The following is a 19,529-nucleotide window of genomic DNA, read 5'->3' on the forward strand; positions in this document are numbered from 1 at the left end:
GGGCGCGCCTCCGCCGCTGCCGGGGGGGCCTTGGGCAGCGCTCGGCGCCCCCCCCCCTCGCGGGATAAATAATAATAATAATTTTTTTTAAAAAAAAAAAAAAAGAGGAGAAATCCTCCAAAAAAAAGCACTTTGTCCCCACGGGGCTCGGGGACCCGCCGCCGGGGCCGGGTCCCCATATTGCACCAAAGCCCACGGCGGAGCCCCGGGGGCCGGTCCGCGGGGCCGCCGCGGCCCCCCCGGCCGGGGCTGCGGGGGGGGGGGGGGGAGGAGGAGGAGGAGGAGGAGGGCGGGCACGGGGAGGGGGCGGCGGCGGGGCCGGGGTGTGTGTGTGGGGGGGGGTCAGTTGTGGAAGAAGGCGTTGAGCTCCTCGTACATGGGGCCCCGCTCGTGCGGGAGGTGCATGTCGTAGGGGAAGATGTTCTCGGAGTGCACCCCCCCGCGCATCCCCGCCGAGCCGAAGACCAGGTTGTGGCCGGCGGGGCGGGAGCCGGGCAGCGCCGAGTAGTGCATAGAGTAGTGGTAGCTTTTCTCGTGGTCGGGGGAAGAGTCTTGCTTGAGGGAGAAGTTGCCGTTAATGCACAGGGGGGGGCTGAGCCCGCCGTCGTACTCCGAGCTGTTGTAGTCGGGGGACGCGTTGCCGTAGAGGCTCTCGTAGGCGGAGGCGCAGTAGCTGTGTGTCCTCAGCCCGTGCGAGCCGGGCCCCGCGGGCGGCGGGCACTGCGCCGCGGCCAGCCGCGAGCAGGGGTAGGGGTAGGGGTGCACGGCGAAGGAGGCGTTGGGGCCGTGGTAGCGGCCCCCCTCCTGGCCCTGCTCCGTCAGGAAGTTGCGGGAGTTGAGCTGCAGGCAGCCGGCCACCAGGTTGGTGGTGGGCTGCGAGAGCCCCTTGCACAGAGTCTGCACGTAGGACACCAGGTCGGGCCGCTTGCCCGAGCGCAGGATCTCGGAGAGGGCCCAGATGTAGTTCTTGGCCAGGCGCAGGGTCTCGATCTTGGACAGCTTCTGGGTCTTGGAGTAGCAGGGCACCACCTTGCGCAGGTTGTCCAGGGCCGCGTTCAGGTCGTGCATGCGGTTCCGCTCGCGGGCGTTCGCCTTCTGCCGCCGCAGCTTGGAGCGCTCCAGCCGCGCCTTGGTCATCTTGCGCTTCTTGGGGCCGCGCTTCTTGGGCCGGTCGCCCTCGGCCTCCTCCAGGCCTTCCTCCTCCTCCTCCTCCTCCTCCTCGTCCCCGCCTAGCTCCCCTTCCTCCTTGCTCTCCCCCAGCGAGCCCTCGGGCGGCTCCTCGGGGAGGGCGCAGCCCTTACCCTTCCGCTCCTCCTTGTCGCTGCGGGCATCCTCCTCGCACTCCTCGGCCCAGCTGGAGAATTTCTGAACTTCGGGGATGAGGCTGGGCTCGCTGAAAAGTCGCGTCAACATGATGGCTGCAGCGGGGGCAAAGAGCGCCGTTACCGCGGCCGAACCGGCCCCGCCGCCCCCGCCCCGCCGGGGCTCGCCGCCGGCCTCCGGGGAAGGAGGAGGTGGGGGGGGGGGGCGCGGGCGGAGCCGCCGTTCCCCGGCCCCGGGAGCGGCCCCGGGGAGGCGAAAACGAATGCGCGGAGGGGCCGCCCCCCGCCGCCCCCCGCCCGGGCTGCCCGGCACCGGGGGCACCGGGGCACCCTCGGGGCGGGGCGCCGCGCCCCGGGTCCGTCCCCCCCCCCTCTCCCCGGTTCCTTCCCCCCGCCGCCGCCCCGCTCCCCCGGCGGTCGCCGCGCCCCCTCCCCGCGCCCCCCGCCCCGGCGCCCCCCGGCCCGGAGCCCCCGCGGGCCGGCCCCGGGGCCGCGGCCCCTCTTCGACGCCTCCAACTTTTCCCCGCCGCCGCCGCCGAAACGGCTCCGGCCACGGCTCCGCCGCCGCCGTCCCGGGGCCGGGCAGCCCGACCGCGGCCGTGCCCCCCACCCCCGCGCCCCCCACCTCCGTTCCCTGCCGCCCCCCACCCCCGACCGGGGCAGCTCCTGCCGGGCCCCCCCCCCGAGCCCCGCCGCCCCGGAGCCCCCCCCCCCGGGCCGCCGGCGGAGCGCGGCCCGCAAACCGCGGCGGCAGCGAACGGCGGCGCGGCGGGGGGCGGCGGGGGCGGCCGTGCCCGGGGCCCCCCCCTCCCCGGTGGGGGGCGCGGGGGGGGGGCGCGGGCGGCGGAGCCCGCGGGGTCGCCCCCGGGGCCGGGCGGCGCGGCGGGGCCGGGGCGGGGGGCGCCGCCCGGGGCGGGGGCCGGGGGCGCCGCGGGGGAGCGGGGGGGCGGCTCCGGCGGGCAGGGGCCCCCGGGGGCGGCGGCGCCGCGGCTCCGCTCCGATTTCGTTGATGCGGGGCGGCCGCCGCTGCCCGCTCCGTCCCGGCGGGACCGCGCCGCCCCGGGAGCCCCGGGCGCGGCCACCGCGGGGGGGGGGGGAGGAGGGGGGCGGCGGGGTGTGGGGGGGGAAATGCCCCTGCCCCCCCCCCCCCCACCTCCAGGGGGTGTCGGGGGGAAAAATCCACCTGCGGGGCCGGCGGGGACCGGGGGAAGCGAGGGATGGGGGAGAACGAAAGAAGGGGGAAAAAAAGGGCGAGACGTGGCGGAGAAACAAAATCAACATGGAAGTTGCCTTTTCTCCATTCAAGTTTCCTCCGCTGCCCTCCCAGCCCTCCACTTCTTACATAACTCACCTTCGGCGCTGACTGGAGGAATTCTTATTTCATTGTTCCCAGCATCTTCTGGGACCAGGACGCGGCTCCTTGAGGTGCTCCAGCCTCCTGCAGTCCTCTATCCAAAAGGAGGCGAGAGTGGCATCTCTACCCAGCAAAGGGGGTACCAGCTCTGCTGCCAGTGCCATATGGTTGGCACGTCATGCGCGAGAGCTATCACATGAGAGCTAATGATTGACATGCGCTTGCATTCAGGGAGATTTGTCTCTCTGGGGAAGGAGGACTCGCCATCTGTCACTCTGTACTCAAAAAAAAAAAAAAAAAAAAAAAAAAAACCCTTCCAAATCTACAGATCTGCCTACACGCCGCAAAATGGGACCTGGGCGAGATGCAGGCGATAGCAGGGCTGGGGCTGAACAATGGAGCGAGCGGGCAGGGCGGCGGGGAGCCGGGCACCCTGCTCGGCCTGCACGTGCCGGGGGTGGCCGGGGGTGCCGGGGCGAGGGGGGGACGCCACGGGGACCCTCGCCGCGAGCTGGCATCTGCGGCTCGCTGCAAAACGGCGCGGCGGCTCGCCCGGCTCCTTCCCCACCCGCAGCCGCCAGCCGAGCGGGGCTGGCTGCGGCGCGGGGGCACGGCGTGGGCTGGGGGCTGCGGCCGGGCAGGGCCCACGGGAGGTGGCGGCGGTGCCGGTGCCCATTTCGGCCACGCCGGTGTGGGCAGGGGCTGCCTGTGGCGTGGGGAGGGCGGGGGGCTGCAGGGCCGACGGTCCCCACACGTGGTGGCTCCGCCAGTGTCCCCGGCCCCCTCCGACGCCCCCCCGGGCTGCGCACCGGTGCCAGCCTTTCTCTGCAAAGCCACCGGCACGGCCCTGCGCAAAAAACACGTCCAGCCTTTGGCACCCTCCTGAGTGCACGCACACACACGTACATGCACACACACACACACACACACACACACAGGCACATGCATGCACGATCTCCCCAGTGCACGCGGGGTGCACGCCGATCCCTGAGGCCATGCGCGGGTCCCTCGGTGCCGGCGGCCGAGGCCCAGCTGTGCCGCGGTGCCGCCCATGAGGCCTTTGTCTGCCGTGTGCCTCCTTGCCCGCTGCAGCACCACACACCCTCCGGCAGCACCCTGGCACCCCCAGCACCTCCCGGCACCCCTGGGAGCTGCCGGCACCCGGCCCCATTGTGCCGGCCCCGCTGCATGCGCCAGCCAAAAATGGCTGCTGCGTTTCCCTTGGGTTTGCAACTTGGCGCAGGCGATGTCAGGGGAGAGCCCAGGGACCTGTGCTGGCGCCTGCCCCGCTCCGGCCCCACACGGCAGCAGGGCGGCCCCGGGCCCATCCCGGTGCTGGTGAGGGCTGGGTGCCCCCGGCAGGGCCTGGGGGTGGTGCCCCCTGACATGTCCCCAGGGGTCGTGTGTCCCCTCCAGGCTGAGGACAGCCCTGTCCTGGCCGTGCACCGTGCACCGTGCACAGGCTGTGAATGCCCACGCCCCCCCATGGGACCAGACCCCCCCTGGCTCAGTCACGGGGGCACCCCTGGGTGCATGGTGTCTCTGGGCCCCCCCGCTCCCCCTGCAGCCACTGCTGCCCCTGGGGCCCTCGCAAATTCCCGGCCACCACGGCTCCACCCTGGGTCCCCTCTATCCCCATGAGCCCCCAGCCCCGTGCCCGGCTCAAGGGACACAGATGGCAGCCCTGCACGCAGGCCCGTGTCCCCAAACAGGCCTGGCGACACCGGGCACGTGCCGTGGGGACACGCTGGGGACGCGGTGGCCCGGCGGTGGCCGGGGCTGCTGCCTGCACGCAGACAAAGGGCTCGCCGTGCCCGGCCGCGGGGTCTGTGCCAGCGGCCGCGTCTCCCACCGCCCCGGTGCAGGTGACGGGGCTGGCACGTGACAGGGGGACCTCCACCGGCAGCGGGGGGGGGGGGTGGTGGGGGGGGACAGCTCGCACGCTGTCACTCACGGCTGCGGCCAAGCAGATGGCACCTGGGCTGGCGCCGGCCTGCGGGGAGGCAGGGCCCAGCCGTGCCGGTGCCGGTGCCGGTGCCACATCCTCCTGCGGTGCCCGGCAGGGGCGAGAGCCCCGCTGGGACGAAGGCTCCCGGCGCATCGCAGCGGGGCTCCAGCTCCCTCGCTCGCCGCCACCTCCATTTTTCAGGCGTCGCTGGGTGGGCAGCGCCGTGGCCCAGGGGATGCGCAGGGCTCCGGGGCTGCCCGAGGCCAAGCGGACGCCCGGGGGTCAGCGAGCGCAGCCACCCCGGCCCGTGAGGGGCTGGGGTAGGGGCAGGAGGAGCCGGCATGGCCCGGCCGGGCGCATCCTTTAAAGCCTCATTAGCAGCAGGCGCGTGGCGAGGGCTGGGAGCGGGGCTGGCGCCTCATCAGCATGCACAGCCGCTTGGAGAGAGAAGAAAGTGGAGACATGAAACAGGGAGCGCAGATGAAAGGGGCACGGGGAGATGAAAACCCAAACTGGCTGCTTAATTGTGCTGGGGCCGCGGCGGTGCCGCACACCCTCGGCCGGCCCGTGCAGGACCCCCGCGCTGTCCCCGCGCCGTCCCCACGCCGTCCCCTCCGCTGCGGCTGCCGGAGGTGTGGGCGATGTGGGGCGTGGGGCAGCCCCATCCTGATTTCGGTGCAGGGCTCACCCAGGGCAGCGAGCGGGGCTCCCCAGCACCGTGGCACTGGGGGCTACATGCGCAGGATCCGGCCCCGAGCGCTGTGGGAACGGGGCTGCGGGGCAGGAGGGCGGAGGCGAGGCCGCGTTGACCTCTCCGGGCAGCCAGGGCCGGGCGTTTCGGTGCCGATCGAAGCCCTTTCCTCCACCAACCCCCCCCCCCGTGTCCCTTCCCCTTCCTTGCCGCAGGAGGGTGACGGATGGGGACGGTGCCCAGAGCGGTGGCATCTCCCGGAGGTGGTGATGTGACTCAGCCCCAGAAAGCGGTGGTGGCAGAGGGGGCACGCGGGCGTTCGGGGGAGGGGGGGCACTGGCCCCTGGGAGGGGGCCGAAACGGGGGCACGGGGGTTGCTGGCCCCCTCGGCGTGGGGCTGAGCTCCGGCGGGGCCGGCTGGGGGCCATTTCGGCGTCTCCCCGCGAGCCGCGGCGGGGGGGGGGGGGGAGCCGCGCTGCCAGATGGAGCTGGCTCCGTGCTGCAATATTTCTGGGAGGTGAAGGCTGGGAGAGATGGATGCGCGAACGCGCGGCGCAGCCACCGCCGGGGATGTGTCAGCGCAGGAAGAGAGCGGCGGGAGCTGAGCCTGTCCCCGGCTCCATCCCTGTCCCCGGCCCCGGCCCTGCTGCCCGTGGGGACAAAGTGGCCCCGGAGCAGCTCTCCCTCGTGGGAGCCGTCCCCGGGTGCCGTGGAGTCAGCGGTGAGCAGGTCCCTGGCTGCAGGGCGGGGGCACCTCAGGGGGGGGGACGGGGCTGCGGGTGCCCTGCGCGGGTGTCCCTGCTGTGGGACCGCAGGGTCCTGGGCTGGACGGAGAGCCTGGGGTGGGGGGAGCCGGTGGCAGAGGGAAACTGAGGCAGGGCAGGGCGGAAAGGGGCGGTCTTGAGGCGGGCGGGGTTGGGGCTCAGCCAGGAGCTGTGGGGAGCTGTCAGAAAATTCTCTTTCTTTTGCAGGAGGAGGAGGATGGGGAGAGGCTGTGACCGGCCCCGAGGCCCTGGGGGGCTCCTGGCCATGGGAGGGGTCCGAGGACCCTTTGCCGCCATCCCAGACGCCATCCCCTGCCACCCATTGTCACTCGTCCGCGTGGCTGGGAGGAGCGCGGTGTCACCCGCGGTGTCACCCGGGCAGACGCCTGGGAATTGTCCCCGGTGGGAAAGTGCCGGAGCCTTGGGGGGGGTCTCGGGTGGGGGCCGGGGGTCCTGGGGCTCGGGTCCCCTTTGTCACCCGGTGGTCGCTGGGGTGGTCCCAGCCCCTCTCTGCTGCTGTGCCCCTGCACCGCTTGGGGGCCCATTGGGGGGGGGGGGGGGGCTGTGGCTGTGCCACCAGAGCTGCCTGCAGTGAGGTCACAGGGCCACCTGTGAGGTCACAGGGCCACCTGTGAGGTCACAATGGGCCGTGACATCACAGCCACGGGGCTGTGACATCACAAGGCCCCAAGAACCAAAGGTTGGGGCAGGGGGGGCACTGGGGGGGGGGGGGGGGGACACAGCCCGGTGGTGGCACCAGCGTGGGCACAACGCGACGCGGCTGACGGAGCGCTGCTGGCGCCGGCCCCCCCCCCGGCCCCCCCACAGCAGATGGCATCCGCTTGGGCCTGCTGCGGGGAGCCGGCGGGGCGCGATGGAGGGGGCACGCGGCGTGCGGGGGCTGCCCGCGGCCGTGCCCCCCCCTCCAGCGTCCCCCCCCCCCCAGCCTATGGCCCAGCTCGCTGTCCCCCTGATGTCCCCAAGGTGGCCGTCCCGGCCACGCGCTCGGTGACGGCAGGGTGCAGCGGGGCGGGGGGCTTGGGGACACCAACGAGGGGGATTGGGGTGGCGTCAGAGACAAAGGAAAAGGGGCAGAATAGGGGCTGTGGGGCTGGGGGGGGTGCTGGGCCCCCCCCCGGGGGGGGCCTCAAGGCGCCAGTCCATGGCGGTGGGTCCGGCCCTGTGCTGTCATCGTGGGGCTTGGCTCTCCTCGCCCCCCAGGCCAATGTGGGCCCCCCCAGCGCCCAATATTTCAGGACCCTCACGCCCCCACCCCTGGGTGCTTTGGGCCCCCTCCGCCCCCAATTCCCAGGTGCTCCAGGCCCCCCCACCCCCCACCCCGGGGCTTTGGGGCCCCCACCCCGGGGAGCATCGGGACCCCCATCGGCACCATTGGGGAACGGGTGGGGGGGGCTCGGCAGGGCTTGGATTTGGGGAGCCGTGATGGGGGGGGGCTGGGGGGGGGGGGGGGATGCAGTCTCCATGGCGACACGGCGCCGGTGACGACAGTCGCCATGGCGAGGCTGCGGCCCGTTGCCATGGAGATGCGCCTGGCACGGCGAGTCGCCATGGAGATGGCCGATGGATGGAGCGGTCCCCATGGCGGGGGCCCGGGGCCAGGCCCAGGCTGGGGGGGGGGGTCTTGGGGCAGAGCCCCCCCTCCCTCCATGGCAAGGGACCCGCGTGGGGCCTGGCGGGCTCCCGGCGCGGCGTGGGGCCGGGGCCGCATGCCGCCGCGTGCCGCCGCCGCCCGGGTTCATTTGCACGAGGCTTTTCCACTCCAGTTCACACTGCCATCTGACGAGCCCAACTTCTCATTTTCAGAGTAATCACTCCACTGCACTAATTGCACATGCAAATATGCAAATTCGTATTAATTAATTACTATACTAATTAGTTCTGTGGTATTTGCGAGTAATAAATCATTCGGAGGGAGCGGGAAGCTGGAGACCTGGCCCATTTACACTTCGCATAAAATTTTAATAGGCGCTCCGGCTGATCCGGGACAGCCGCGCCGCGCCGCGCTTAAAGGCGCAGAGCTGGCCTGGCCCCCCCCTGCCCACCCCCGGCCCCCGCTCCTGGCACCCGGCCCGGGAGGGCGAAGGGATGGAGGAGAAGGGGACGAGCCGGGCAGCACGAGCGGCACGCGGGGAGAAGGCGGGCGAGGAGGGCTGCGGGGCTCTGGGGGCGCAGAGCGCGTCCCCGGGGAAACTGAGGCACGCGGCGGGGTCGTCCCCATGGGCAGGGGGCTGCTCCCTGCCCTCACCCCCTGCCCAGCCGGGGGGGGCCCCGGCCGCTGCTCCCCTCTTGGCTCCTGCTCCCGCTGCCGCTGCGCAGCCGCTCCCCGCTGCCACCTTTGGGGATTTTGCAAGCCTTTAATTGTCGTAAGCACAGATTAATTAAGCAGCGATAAACACAAACCCATGCATTATTGATGAATAAGGGTGAGTTCAGGTTGGTGCAAACGTTGTAATTAAATATAAACCTCAAGCTGCCCATTGTTAACTTACAAATTACATTACTATTGCGACATGTGTCGGTGCACGCGTGGACGGGAAGGGGCTCGCGCCCGGCACGGTGACCCTGCTCGGCCCCGGGCGGTGGGGATGGGTGCTGGGGGTTCGGGGGGGGTCCCCGCCTCCCCGTCCATCGCTCGGCCAGGTCCTTCTGTGCCCGCTGCCCTCCTGGATCCGCGCGGCCCCGAGGATGCTCCAGCCGTCCCGCGCCGTCCCGCACAGGCCGAGGGACGTGCCACGGTCCCACGGGGACACTGGGCGCCGAGGAGAAACGGGGAGTTGTGGCTCCACTGGGAGGGGGCACGCACGGCCCCTGCACGTGCATGGGCACCACCCTGTGCACTCCTTGCACACGCACCCTGCGCACGCAGCCCTGCACAGCCCCTGCAAGCATACAAAACTGTGCGCACACACACACACACGGGCACATCCCCTGCACACAGAGGCACACACATTCATGCAACTCCCCTGCACACAGACACGCACACACGTGCACATCCCCTGCACACACAGACACGCACGCCCGTGCACATCCCCTGCACACGCAGACACACACACACGTGCACATCCCCTGCACACACCCCCTGCACGCTCCGTGCATGCACCTGCTCTGTGCGCACACACCCGGCACGCCCCCAGCTCCCCGATGTCAGCACCCACCAGAACATCCCAGCCACCTGCAGGGGCTCATGTCCCTGCGTCCCCGTTTCCCCATATCCTTGTGTCCCCATGTCCCTGTGTCCCCATGATCCAGTGTCCCCATATCCCTGTGTCCCCGTGCCCCCATGTCCCTGTGGCCCTGTGACCCCATGTCCCCATATCCCTGTGTCCCCATGTCCCTGTGTCCCCATGTCCCTGTGTCCCGGTTTCCCCATGATCCTGTGTCCCCATATCCCCGTGGCCCTGTGTCCCCATGTCCCCGTGTCCCCATGTTCCTGTGTCCCCATGTCCCTGTGTCCCCATGTTCCTGTGTCCCCATGTCCCTGTGTCCCCATGTCCCTGTGTCCCCGTGTCCCCGTGTTCCTGTGTCCCCATGTCCCCGTGTCCCCATGTTCCCGTGTCCCCATGTCCCTGTGTCCCCGTTTCCCCATGATCCTGTGTCCCCATGTCCCCGTGTCCCTGTGCCCCCATGTCCCCATGTCCCCACCCTGCAGGCAGGCGAGGCAGGGGCTGCAGCCTGTGCTCGGCCACCCTGTTCGATGCTGCCCACAACAGGGACTTCGGTGCCACTGTCCCCTGTCCCCCCCCAGAGCCTGGGCACCCTCCCAGGCACCTCTCAGCGTTTGTACCCGCTGCCTTGCCCGCGTGTCCCTCCCCGCGTGGATCTGCAGGGCAGCCCCTTGCCCAGGACCCCGCACTGCAGCGGCGCCACCCTCGCCGCGGGCACCGTGCTCCCCACGGCAAACCCCGGCCCTCGCCGCGTGGCCGCCACCGCCTGCCCCGCACGCGGCCGGGCCACCCGCATCCCCAGGGGACCTCGGGGACACCCGCTGGGGACGAGGCACAACAATGGGGGGGGGGGACAAGGTAGGGGGGGGGGAGAGCTCGCGAGAGCCGCGAGCCCGGCTGGGGGAATCGCTCGCGCCCGCGCTCCCAGAGTGCCCCTCTCCGGGGCGGCAGGGTAGCGGGGCTGGCAGCTGTTAGCTATTTATTAACCAGTCATGGTTAAATTGGTTTATAAATTAACAGATGTTTTAACTTTAGTCTTTCTTCTGGGAATGGAGGCAGCAAACTGGGCTGCGCTCGCGCCCGGGGCTCGGCACGGGCCGGCCGGCCGCCCTCCCCGCCAGGGGTCCCTGCGGGGCTGGGGGGGGGGGAGCGGGGCTGGGTGGCCCCCACAGAGCCCACCCCGGCAGGGCACGGCGGTGGGGTGGGCACAGGCTGGGGGGGGTCCCCTGGGGTCACATCCCCTGGGGTCACGTCCCCTGGGGTCACGTCCCTGGGGGAAGGTGGCACCGGGGGCTTTGGCCCCAGGATGCGTCTTATGGGTGGGGAAACTGAGGCACGGCTGGGTGACGCCCCCCCGGTTTTTTCCTTCTCTCACCGCTGCCCCCTCCCCTCCTCGGGAGCCAGGCAGCGGGGTGTCCCCCCCACCCCCCCCGCCACCTCCCCCGGTTTAACCCCGCAGCCCCCGGCGCAGGATGAGCCCGGCCCCGGGTACCCTGGGGGGGGGGGATGCGCATCTGCGGCCGGTGCTCGCCCCGGAGCCCCCCGCTGTTACGCGGGGCAGCCCCGGGAGGACCGGGGGAGCCGCTCCGGTCCCGGTTCCGCCGCGGCCCCCCCCCCCCCCGTGCCAGCCCCGGCCCCGCCGTGCCACCGCGCCGGGGCTGACACCTGCCGGCCGCGCGCTGCAGCGCCGGTGGCACCGGGGACGGGGAGGGGGGGGCGCGGCCCCCGCCCCCCCTGCTGGGGACACGGAGATGGGGACGGGGACAGGACCCCCCCGTCCTGCAGGGCCGTGGGCCCGTGTGTGTGTGTCCCCCCCGCCACCCTGCTGGGGACACGGGGACGCGTTGGAGCCCCCCTCCCCTTTTTGGAAGGGATATGGGGTGGGAGCCCCCCAGGTGTGGGGGGGTTACGGGGTTGTAGCCCCCCCGGTCCTGCCCCCGCTTCTCCGTGCCTCAGTTTCCCCATGGCGCACAGAGAGGTCCGCGGAGGGGGGGGGGCACCGTGCCGCACGCCCCCCGGTGCAGTGCCGTTTGGGGAGGGGGCAGCCCCCCGGTGCCCCCTTCCCTCTGCAGCACCCCAGGGCTTCTCGCTGGAGGGGGGGCTTCCAGCAGGGAAGGGGTTAAGGCTCCCGTGGCCCCCCCCCCCCCCCCCCCCGCCCGCCACCCCCGCCTGCTCCCACGCGCGTTCCCACGCGTGTTCCCACACCCGGCACCTCCTCTGCACCCCGGGGAGCTCCCGTCCCCCCCCCCCCCCCCACCGCCCCCGCTGCGGGCTGGGGGGGCTGTGGTGGGGAGGGGAGGGGGGGCCTGTGCCTGGCAGGGGCTGCAGGGGGGCATGGGGGGGGGGGGCAGTGGGTGCCCAGCCCTGGGGGAGCAGGGGGGGACCCCAGGAGCAAGGGGGGGTCCCCAGGAGTGGTCCCCAGCCCCCCTGCAGGGCCGGGTAGGACCCCCGCAACCCAGGCCGGGAAGAAAGGGGGTGCCCGGCCCTAGGGGGGGTTCATGGTGGGGGGGGTCCCGGCCCTCAGCACCCACTGCCCTCCCCTCGAGCCACTCCCCCTCCATCGCCCCTCCCCCTCCCCAACCCCCACACTCACCTTTCGGTCCCAGTCCCAGCAACCTCCCGGCCCCCCGGCGCCTCGTGCCCCGCGTGCCCTGGCCCCGCGACGCCCCATCCCCACGGGGACCTGGCCCCAGGGTGCTCCATCCCCATGGCGCCCCGTCCCCAGGGTGCTCCGTCCCCTTGGTCCCCTGTCCCCTTGGTCCCCCGTCCCCAGGATGCGCCATCCCCATGGCGTCCAGTCCCCAGGACGCTGTCCCCCCGTACCCCGACCCTCCACCTCCCCGTTCCCACGGTGTCCCCGCAGCACCCCGTTCCCCCACGGCGCCCCGTCCGCCCCTCCGCCCCGTCCCCAAGTCCCCGTCGTCCCCGTGCCGGTGGCGAAGGCTCCCGCTCCTCCACGGTTGGGGGCCGAGCGCCGCTTCCCCGAGCCCTGCTGCTGCTATTTTTACTTTCTCTGCAGGAATATTCGCTGCCGTGAGGAGCTGCAGCCCCCGCAGCATGGCACGGCACGGCACGGCACGGCATGGCACGGCACGGCACGGCAGCGGCCTGGGTGCCTGCAGGGCCTGGCCGAGGCCGACCCCACAAGAGCGGGGCCACGTCCATCGCCAGGTCGTGGCACGGTGTCGGGGCAGGGGCCGGGGCACCACGTCCCCTCCCCGGCACGGTGCCGGTGCCACGACCACCGGTGCACCCCTGCACCCGGCCCGGCCGTGCCGCGGGGCCGCGTGGGCGCAGGCGGGGGCCGTTCCCGGGGGCCGTTCCCGGGGCCCGTGGGTGCTCGCGCTGCCGCAGCGCGGGGAGGGGACCCGGCCACCCCCTCGCTCTGCGCCTTCACGTGCGGGAGGAGCGGGAACGGCAGCGGGAAGGAGCCCGGGGACCTGTTGCCATAACAACCGTGGGTCCCACACGGGGATGGGGATGGGGACGATGCTCGGGGCCTGGCACCTGGCATGGGGCAGCCGAGGGAGCCCAGCTTCACCCCCCCCCCATCCCTCTCCGCACCATCCTTCCCTGGGCTGTGCCCACGCGGGGGCTCGGCCCCCACAGCCCGTGCCCACGAGGACGCAGGGGGCTGTTTGCACCTTGGTGCGGGCGCACGGGGCCGTACGGGGCCGTACGGGGCTGGGCGGGCGGGAGGCTGCTCCGTGGCACCGTGCCACGCGGGTAAATATTTTGCTCCAGCCACGGCTCCTGGCCCGCAGCCACCCGCAGCCGTTGGAGCACCGGGAGATCCGGGGGCTGGAGCCAGCACCCGGCACCCCCCTTCCTCGCTCCGCGCCAGCGCCGCCTTCCTCAGCGCCAACGGCACCGCCTGGCCCCCGGCCCCGGCCGGGACGGCCCCGGTGTCCCGTGGCCGAGGTCCGGCTGCCAGCAGCTGTCCCGTGCGGGGCCGGGGGCAGAGCCCGCCACGTGCAGCGCCGGGCACCGACCGCGTGGGCACGGGGCCGGCCGGGACCTCGCCGGTGGCTGGAGCCGTGCCAGGGGTGGGTGCGTCCCCGCTCCCACGGCCCGGCCAAAGTCACCCGGGTTTTAATACGTGGAGGTGTGGGAACGGGGGCCGGGCGGATTCACCCCCCCCCCGCTGCTCTTCGAGGAAGGAAGTTTGGGGTTTGGTGGAATTTTCCGTGGGGAAACCGGCCGGGGCAGAGCCAGGTACGGCTTGGGGTGGCGGCGCGGTCCCCTGCCTCCGTGACACCCCAGGGCCACGGCTGGTGGCAGCACGGGGCCCCCCCAGCACGAGGAGGACGGGACGTTTTGGGGTCCCGTGTCCCCACCGTGCCTGCAGGGTCTGTCCCCCATGGTTGCCCCCCAGGCAGATCCTGTCCCGGGCTGGCTGTCCCCGTGCCGTGGGGCAGCCCCGAGGCCGTGCCCTGCGTTGTCCCCCCCGCCCGGGCTGCCCCGATGCCCCCATTGCCCTGCAGGGAAACTGAGGCACTGGCTACCGGGGACTCCCATGGCCACCACCAGCCCCGGCCCGGCCCCCACCGCCACCGCGGTTGGGGCCCCCCCGGAGGGGAACGGGTTAAGGGGCCCCCCGCGGGCTCGAGCCCCCCTCACGGGCTCCCCGAAGCTCCCCGAGGGCTCATTATCCGCGGCCTCGGCCCCCCTGCCCGGGGGGATGAATAATTCAGCGTGCTGGTAGGAGACGTGTCCTCCCTCCCTCTCCTTCCTCCTCCTCCTCCTCCTCCTCCTCGCCGGCTCTGCCTTCCCCACCTCCCGCCGTTCAGTCCTCGCCGTGCCGAGCCCGGGCGCAGCCGAACTCCCGTGCGGCACCGGGCAGCAGCGGCGGAGACCCCCGCGGCCGAGGCCATGGACCCCAAGGACCGCAAGAAGATCCAGTTCTCGGTGCCGGCGCCCCCCAGCCAGCTGGACCCCCGCGCCGTGGAGATGGTGAGGGCAGGGTGGCAGCGGGGTCACGACGGTGTCCCCCGCGCCACGGCGTGGCACCGCGCGCCCGGTGACCCTGGGGTGCTGAGGGACCCCGGGGCGCCCGTGGTGCCGGTGTTGGCGGGGTCCCACGGAGGGATGGGGGTGTCCCGAAGTGCCGGGGGAGCTGGGTGCCGGCGGGGGAGAGCCGTGCAGGGGATGGGATGGGGACAGCATGGGACAGGAGGGGAGGGATGGGAGAGGGAGAGCAGGGCAAGGGGGACCGGAGGGGACAGGACTGGGGGACAGGAGGGTGGGGATGGGATGGGAGGGACGGAGGGGACAGGAGCGGATCGGGGGACGGGATGGGACGGGGAGAGGACGGGAGCGCTCCGAGGTGCGCGGGTTTGTGCAGAGGGAGAGTTGTGCGGGGGGACGGGGCAGGACGGGGACGGGAACGGGACAGGAGGGAAGGGCTGGGACTGAGGGGACAGGAATGGGACGGGGACGGCACAGGAGGGAAGGGCTGGGACGCAGGGACAGGACACGGCAGGGGACAGCAAGGCTCTGCCCAGCCCGAGGGGACGTCCCCAGGACACGGCTCCTGCACGCCCTGGACCCGGAGCTGTGCAGGGCGGGGGGGGGGCCACGAGGGACTGGGGGGGAGGTTGGGGACAGCACGAGGACCCTGCAATGGGGACACGGCCCCTCCGTGGGGCACCGCGCCTGTCCCCTGCCCCACGCTGCTGAGCACCCTGCTGGGGTGGGGGACGCGGGGGTCCTCAGCCCCGGGGCACCGGGCAGGGGGCGAGGGGACCCCCCAGGCCGGCCGGTGACGCTCGCTGTGCCCCAGATCCGCCGGCGCAGGCCCACGCCTGCCATGCTCTTCCAGCTCTCCGAGCACTCGTCCCCAGGTGAGCCAGGACAGGGACGGCGCCCGGCTGGGGACGGGACGGGGCACGGGTGGCTCTGGGGACAGCAGGGGGCTGGTCCAGGGACGGGACGAGGTGGTTGGGATGGGACGAGGCGGCCGGGACAAGGTGACCAGGATGGGACAAGGTGGCAGAGATGGGACGAGGTGGCCAGGACAAGGTGCCCGGGATGGGACGAGGTGGCCGGCAGGGGACACAATTCCCAGGTGGATGGGGTGGCAGGGAAGGGACGTGGAGGCAGAGGTGGGACGCGGTGGCAGGGATGGGACCTGGTGGCGGGTACGGGGCGCGGGGTCGCCTCTGGTATGGGGTGGTGGGTCTGGGACGTGGTGGCAGGGAGGGGACGGGGGGGTCACACACGGGGTGGGGTGGCAGGGACAGGACAGGGGCCGCGGGGTGGGCAGGGGGTGCTGGCTCCGGCACCCATCCTGCTCACCCGCTCTCTCCCGGCGCTGCGGACACAGAGGACGAGTCCCTGCCCTACCAGGTGAGTGGGTGCCGGCCCCATGGGAGCCCCGGCCCCATGGGAGCCCCCTGCCCGCCCCCGTGCTCCCCGGTACGGCCGTGGCACGGGCACCACGGGGTTATCGTGGCGCTGCCGCCCCGTCCCGTCCCGGTCCCGGTGCTTATCGGTTCCCTGCCTCCTCGTGGCCCCGGGGACAGGCGAACGGCGGCGCCACGGGGACGGGGACGCGGGGACGGGGACCGGGGTCAGGCTGCGCAAAGTGTGGGGTGACACGGGGACCCCGCGGGGCTCAGGTCCTCGTCGCTGACCCCCCCCCCCAGCTCCTGGTGCAGCATCACAGGGACACCGCATCGGGGTCCCTATTGTGGGATCCTCACCGCCGGGGGGGGTTCAGCCTCGGGTCCCCATAACGGGATCCCCACTGTAGGGTCCCTGTCCCAGGGGGTCTCATCCCAGGTCCCCATTGCGGGGCCCCTGTTAAAGTGTCACCAACCTCTATGTGTGTGGGGGGGGGGTTCATCCCGGGGTCCCCACTGCGAGACCCCCGTCACGGCACCCAGCTTGCACGGGGTGCAGGACCACGGCTGTCCCCAGCGCGGGGGCCGGCCGTGTCCCTGTCCCTGACACCGCCGGGCCGCTCTGCCCCGCAGCGAGCCTCCGGCGAGGGGCTGCCTGCTGAAACCAAAGAGGAACAACCCGTGTGCCTACACGCCGCCCTCGCTCAAAGGTACCGTCCCCAGGGACCGGGTCCCCTAGGGGGGGGGGACACTTGGGGCTGCCCCCGGGGCTGGCCGAGCCCCCAGGCCGGTGCTGTCAGAATGGGGAAACCGAGGCACGGCGGGCGCATGGGACACCGCCTGGGCACGCCGCCCTGCTACGGCTCTCCCGGTGCTGCCCCGTGGGAAACCCCAGTGCTCCCAGTGCTCCCAGTGCTCCCAGTAGCACAGCGGGTGCTGACGCGGGTGCCTGGGCAGCGATGCAGCGCATCGTGCAGTCCCACCTGGAGAGCGGCCTGGCCGGGGGGGACAGCTCGGACGGAGAGGCCGACGACGGGGACCACGAGCTGGCCCGCGCCTGCGACCCCGACAGCGCCCTCGAGCCTGGTGAGTGGGGGGGACACACGGGGATGGGGGGGGGGACATGGGGACGGGGGGGACATGGGGATGGGGGGGCACATGGGGATGTGGGGACATGGGGATGGAGGGGGGACACAGAGATGGAGGGGGGACACAGGGATGGGGGGACGTGGGGACAGGGGGGACATGGGGACAGAGGGGGGACACAGGAATGGAGAGGGGGACACAGGGATGGGGGGGGACACAGGGATGTGAAGGGACATGGGGACGGGGGGGGACACAGGGATGGGGGGGGACACAGGGCTGGGTGCTGCCGGCTGCAGTGGGGGCACAGGGGGGGGGCCGAGGTCACGGTGTCCCCACCGGGGAGCATCTCTGTCCTCTGCTGGCCCCCGGGGCCGTGCTGACCCCAGCCGGGGCCCCCCCCTGTTGTGCTGGCTGTGGGGGGGGCCCCGCGCCCCCTCTGCCCCCCGCCTCATTGCTTTCCCCCCCCCCCACACCCCCCGAGAAGCCCTGGGGAGCCAGGTCCGAGCCGAGCGCAGCATCTTCCCTGCCACCAAGGCGCACAAGAGGAAAGGTAACGGGGGCACCGCGGGGACAGGGACATTGTGGGGAGGGGGACGGAGAAACTTCGGGGTCAGGGACATTGTGGGGAGGGGGACAGAGAAACTTCGGGGTCAGGGACATTGTGGGGAGGGGGACGGAGAAACTTTGGGGTCAGGGACATTGTGGGAAGGGGGATGGGGATGGCGACGGGGACAGGGACAGAGAAATTGTGGGGACAGGGACACTGGGGATGGGGACAGAGAAACTGTGGGGTCGGGGAAACTGTGGGGATGGGGACACTGGGGATGGGGACGGGAATGGGGACAGGGACGGAGAAATTGTGGGGACAGGGACGCTGGGGATGGGGACTGAGAAAACTGTGGGGTCGGGGGAACTGGCGATGGGGACACTGGGGATGGGGACAGGGACGGAGACATTGCAGGGTCTGGGACACTGCGGGGATGGGCACACTTGTGGAGATGGGGACAGCAGCGGGGACAGAGACGGAGACGGGGCCGCCGCGGGGACTGTGACCCCGCAGGGATGGGAACATGGCGGGGACGTGGGCGCTGCCGGGATGGGGCCACCACGGGGATGGGGACGGGGAAACCACGGCGCTGGGGGCACCGCGGGGATGGGGACCCGGTGGGGTTGGGGCTGTGGGTGAGGCCACCTCAGGGATGGGGACGCCGTGGGGTTGGGGACACTGTGGGGACGGGGATGCTGTAGAAATAGGGACAGGGATGGGGCCACCACTGGGGACAGGGACCCTGCAGGGTGGAGAACACCGCGGGGACGGGGCTCTGAGATGCCCCACGGGGATTTGGGGCCGGGGCCGTCCCCGTGCCCCCCACCGGGCCCACCCCGTCCCCGTCCCCGTCCCCGTCCCGTGTTGGCCACCGTCCCGCTGCCTCAGGGGGCCAGAAGGTGTCCTTCGCCGGCGGCATCGACGAGCGCGGGGAGGACCTGAAGGCGCTCAGCGTGTCCGACATCCCCGAGGACCCCGAGGGGGCCGAGGAGGGTGACGAGGAGGAGCCGGAGGACGGCAGCGGTACGGGCTGAGGGGGGGGGGGATAGGGGGATAGGGGGGGGGTCCCACAGCTCCCACACCCATGGGACCCCCCCCCCAAGGCCCCCAGCGCTGACCCCGTGCCGCCGTCCCCACCCAGACGCCAGCAAGGAGCGGCGACACGTGGGCTTCGCCGAGGCCCCCCCGCGCCCCGCCGGCACCGAGCGCCCCTCGCCCACCTTCCCGCCGGGCACCAGCTAGCCGCGCAGCCCACCGCCCCCCCCCCCGGGGCCGCCGATGACCCCCCCCCACCCCGGGGGGGGGGGGGGGCAAGCCGCCCTTGCTTCGCTCCGCAAGCCCCCCCCCCGGAGCACCCCCGCCCGGCCTGGCCGCCCGCCGTTGCCTGCGCTTCGCCTGCGCCGTGCCCCCCCTTCCCCAGCCCCACGACCCCCCCCCCCCCCACGCTGCCCCCCCCCCCCCCGGAGCCCCCCTCGCTCAGGAGGGGTTCGGGGGGGGGGGGGAGCTGGAGGAGCTCCGTGGCCGGCCGGGGGCTTCGTGGGGCAGGGCCCTGCGGCCTCCCCCGTGCCCCCCGTGCCCCCCCCCCCCCCCGAGATCGCTTCCAGCGCCGCCTGCGCCCCCCCCCCCCCAATAAAGCTGAGCTGTACGGAGCGGCACCGAGCGGCTGGGGGGGGGCGGGGGGGGGGTGGGGGGGCTCGGGGGGCTTCGGAGGCGCCTTGGAGGGCGGTCTGGGGTCTCGGGGGGGGGTTACAAAGGGGTTTGGGGGGCGCTGGGGGGGTCGGGGGGGGTTCAGGGGGAGCTTGGGGGGCACCTGGGGGGTTCGGGGGGGGTTGGGGGGTGCTGAGGGGCTCAGGGGGGGGCTCTAGGGTCTAGGGGGCTTTGGGGGGGGGGTGGGGTCTTGGGGGGGGTTCGGGGGGGGGGCTCGGGGGGCACCTGGGGGAGTTCAGAGGGGGGTTCGGGGTCACTGGGGGTCTCGGGGGGGCTTGGGGGGTGCTGGGGAACTCGGGGGGGGCTCGGGGGGGCTTGGGGGGCTTCAGGGGGGGGTCCGGGGTCTCGGGGGGGGCTTGGAGGGGTTCGGGGGGGCTTGGAGGGGGTCGGGGTGGTTCGGGGGGGGCTTGGGGGGCGCCTGGGGGGGCTCAGAGGGGGGTTACGGGGCGCTGGGGGCTCGGGGGGGTTCGGGGGGACTTGGGGGGCTCCAGGGGGGACGCGGGGTGCCCCCCCTCCCCCCCCGCGCGCACAGCGCAATGGGCTCTTCCCCCCCCCTCCCTCCCAATGGTTTCGCCCCCGTC

General features: G+C 72.7%; 2 protein-coding genes across 2 annotated transcripts; one reads left to right on the forward strand and one right to left on the reverse strand.

The window, feature by feature from the left end:
• Nucleotides 1-312: 312 nt before the first annotated feature.
• NEUROD2 (neuronal differentiation 2) lies at nt 313-3,151 on the reverse strand. The gene is made up of 2 exons (XM_080565390.1): nt 2,674-3,151; nt 313-1,418 (listed from the first exon to the last, which is right to left on the reverse strand). Exon 2 carries the CDS (start codon nt 1,411-1,413, stop codon nt 343-345), a length of 1,071 nt encoding a protein of 356 aa, XP_080421516.1. The 5' UTR covers nt 1,414-1,418; nt 2,674-3,151; the 3' UTR covers nt 313-342.
• Nucleotides 3,152-13,100: 9,949 nt separating this feature from the next.
• Nucleotides 13,101-18,711, forward strand: PPP1R1B (protein phosphatase 1 regulatory inhibitor subunit 1B). Its single transcript, XM_080564785.1, is given in 10 exon segments — nt 13,101-13,479; nt 14,055-14,217; nt 15,047-15,107; nt 15,590-15,612; nt 16,242-16,256; nt 16,258-16,318; nt 16,566-16,694; nt 17,179-17,244; nt 18,130-18,264; nt 18,383-18,711. Coding segments are annotated over 9 exon segments (672 nt in total). The 5' UTR covers nt 13,101-13,479; nt 14,055-14,136; the 3' UTR covers nt 18,484-18,711.
• Nucleotides 18,712-19,529: the final 818 nt, after the last annotated feature.

The sequence above is a fragment of the Anser brachyrhynchus genome (genome assembly GCF_964034855.1).
Source record: "Anser brachyrhynchus genome assembly, chromosome: 22".
NCBI classification, from domain to species: Eukaryota; Metazoa; Chordata; class Aves; order Anseriformes; family Anatidae; genus Anser; species Anser brachyrhynchus.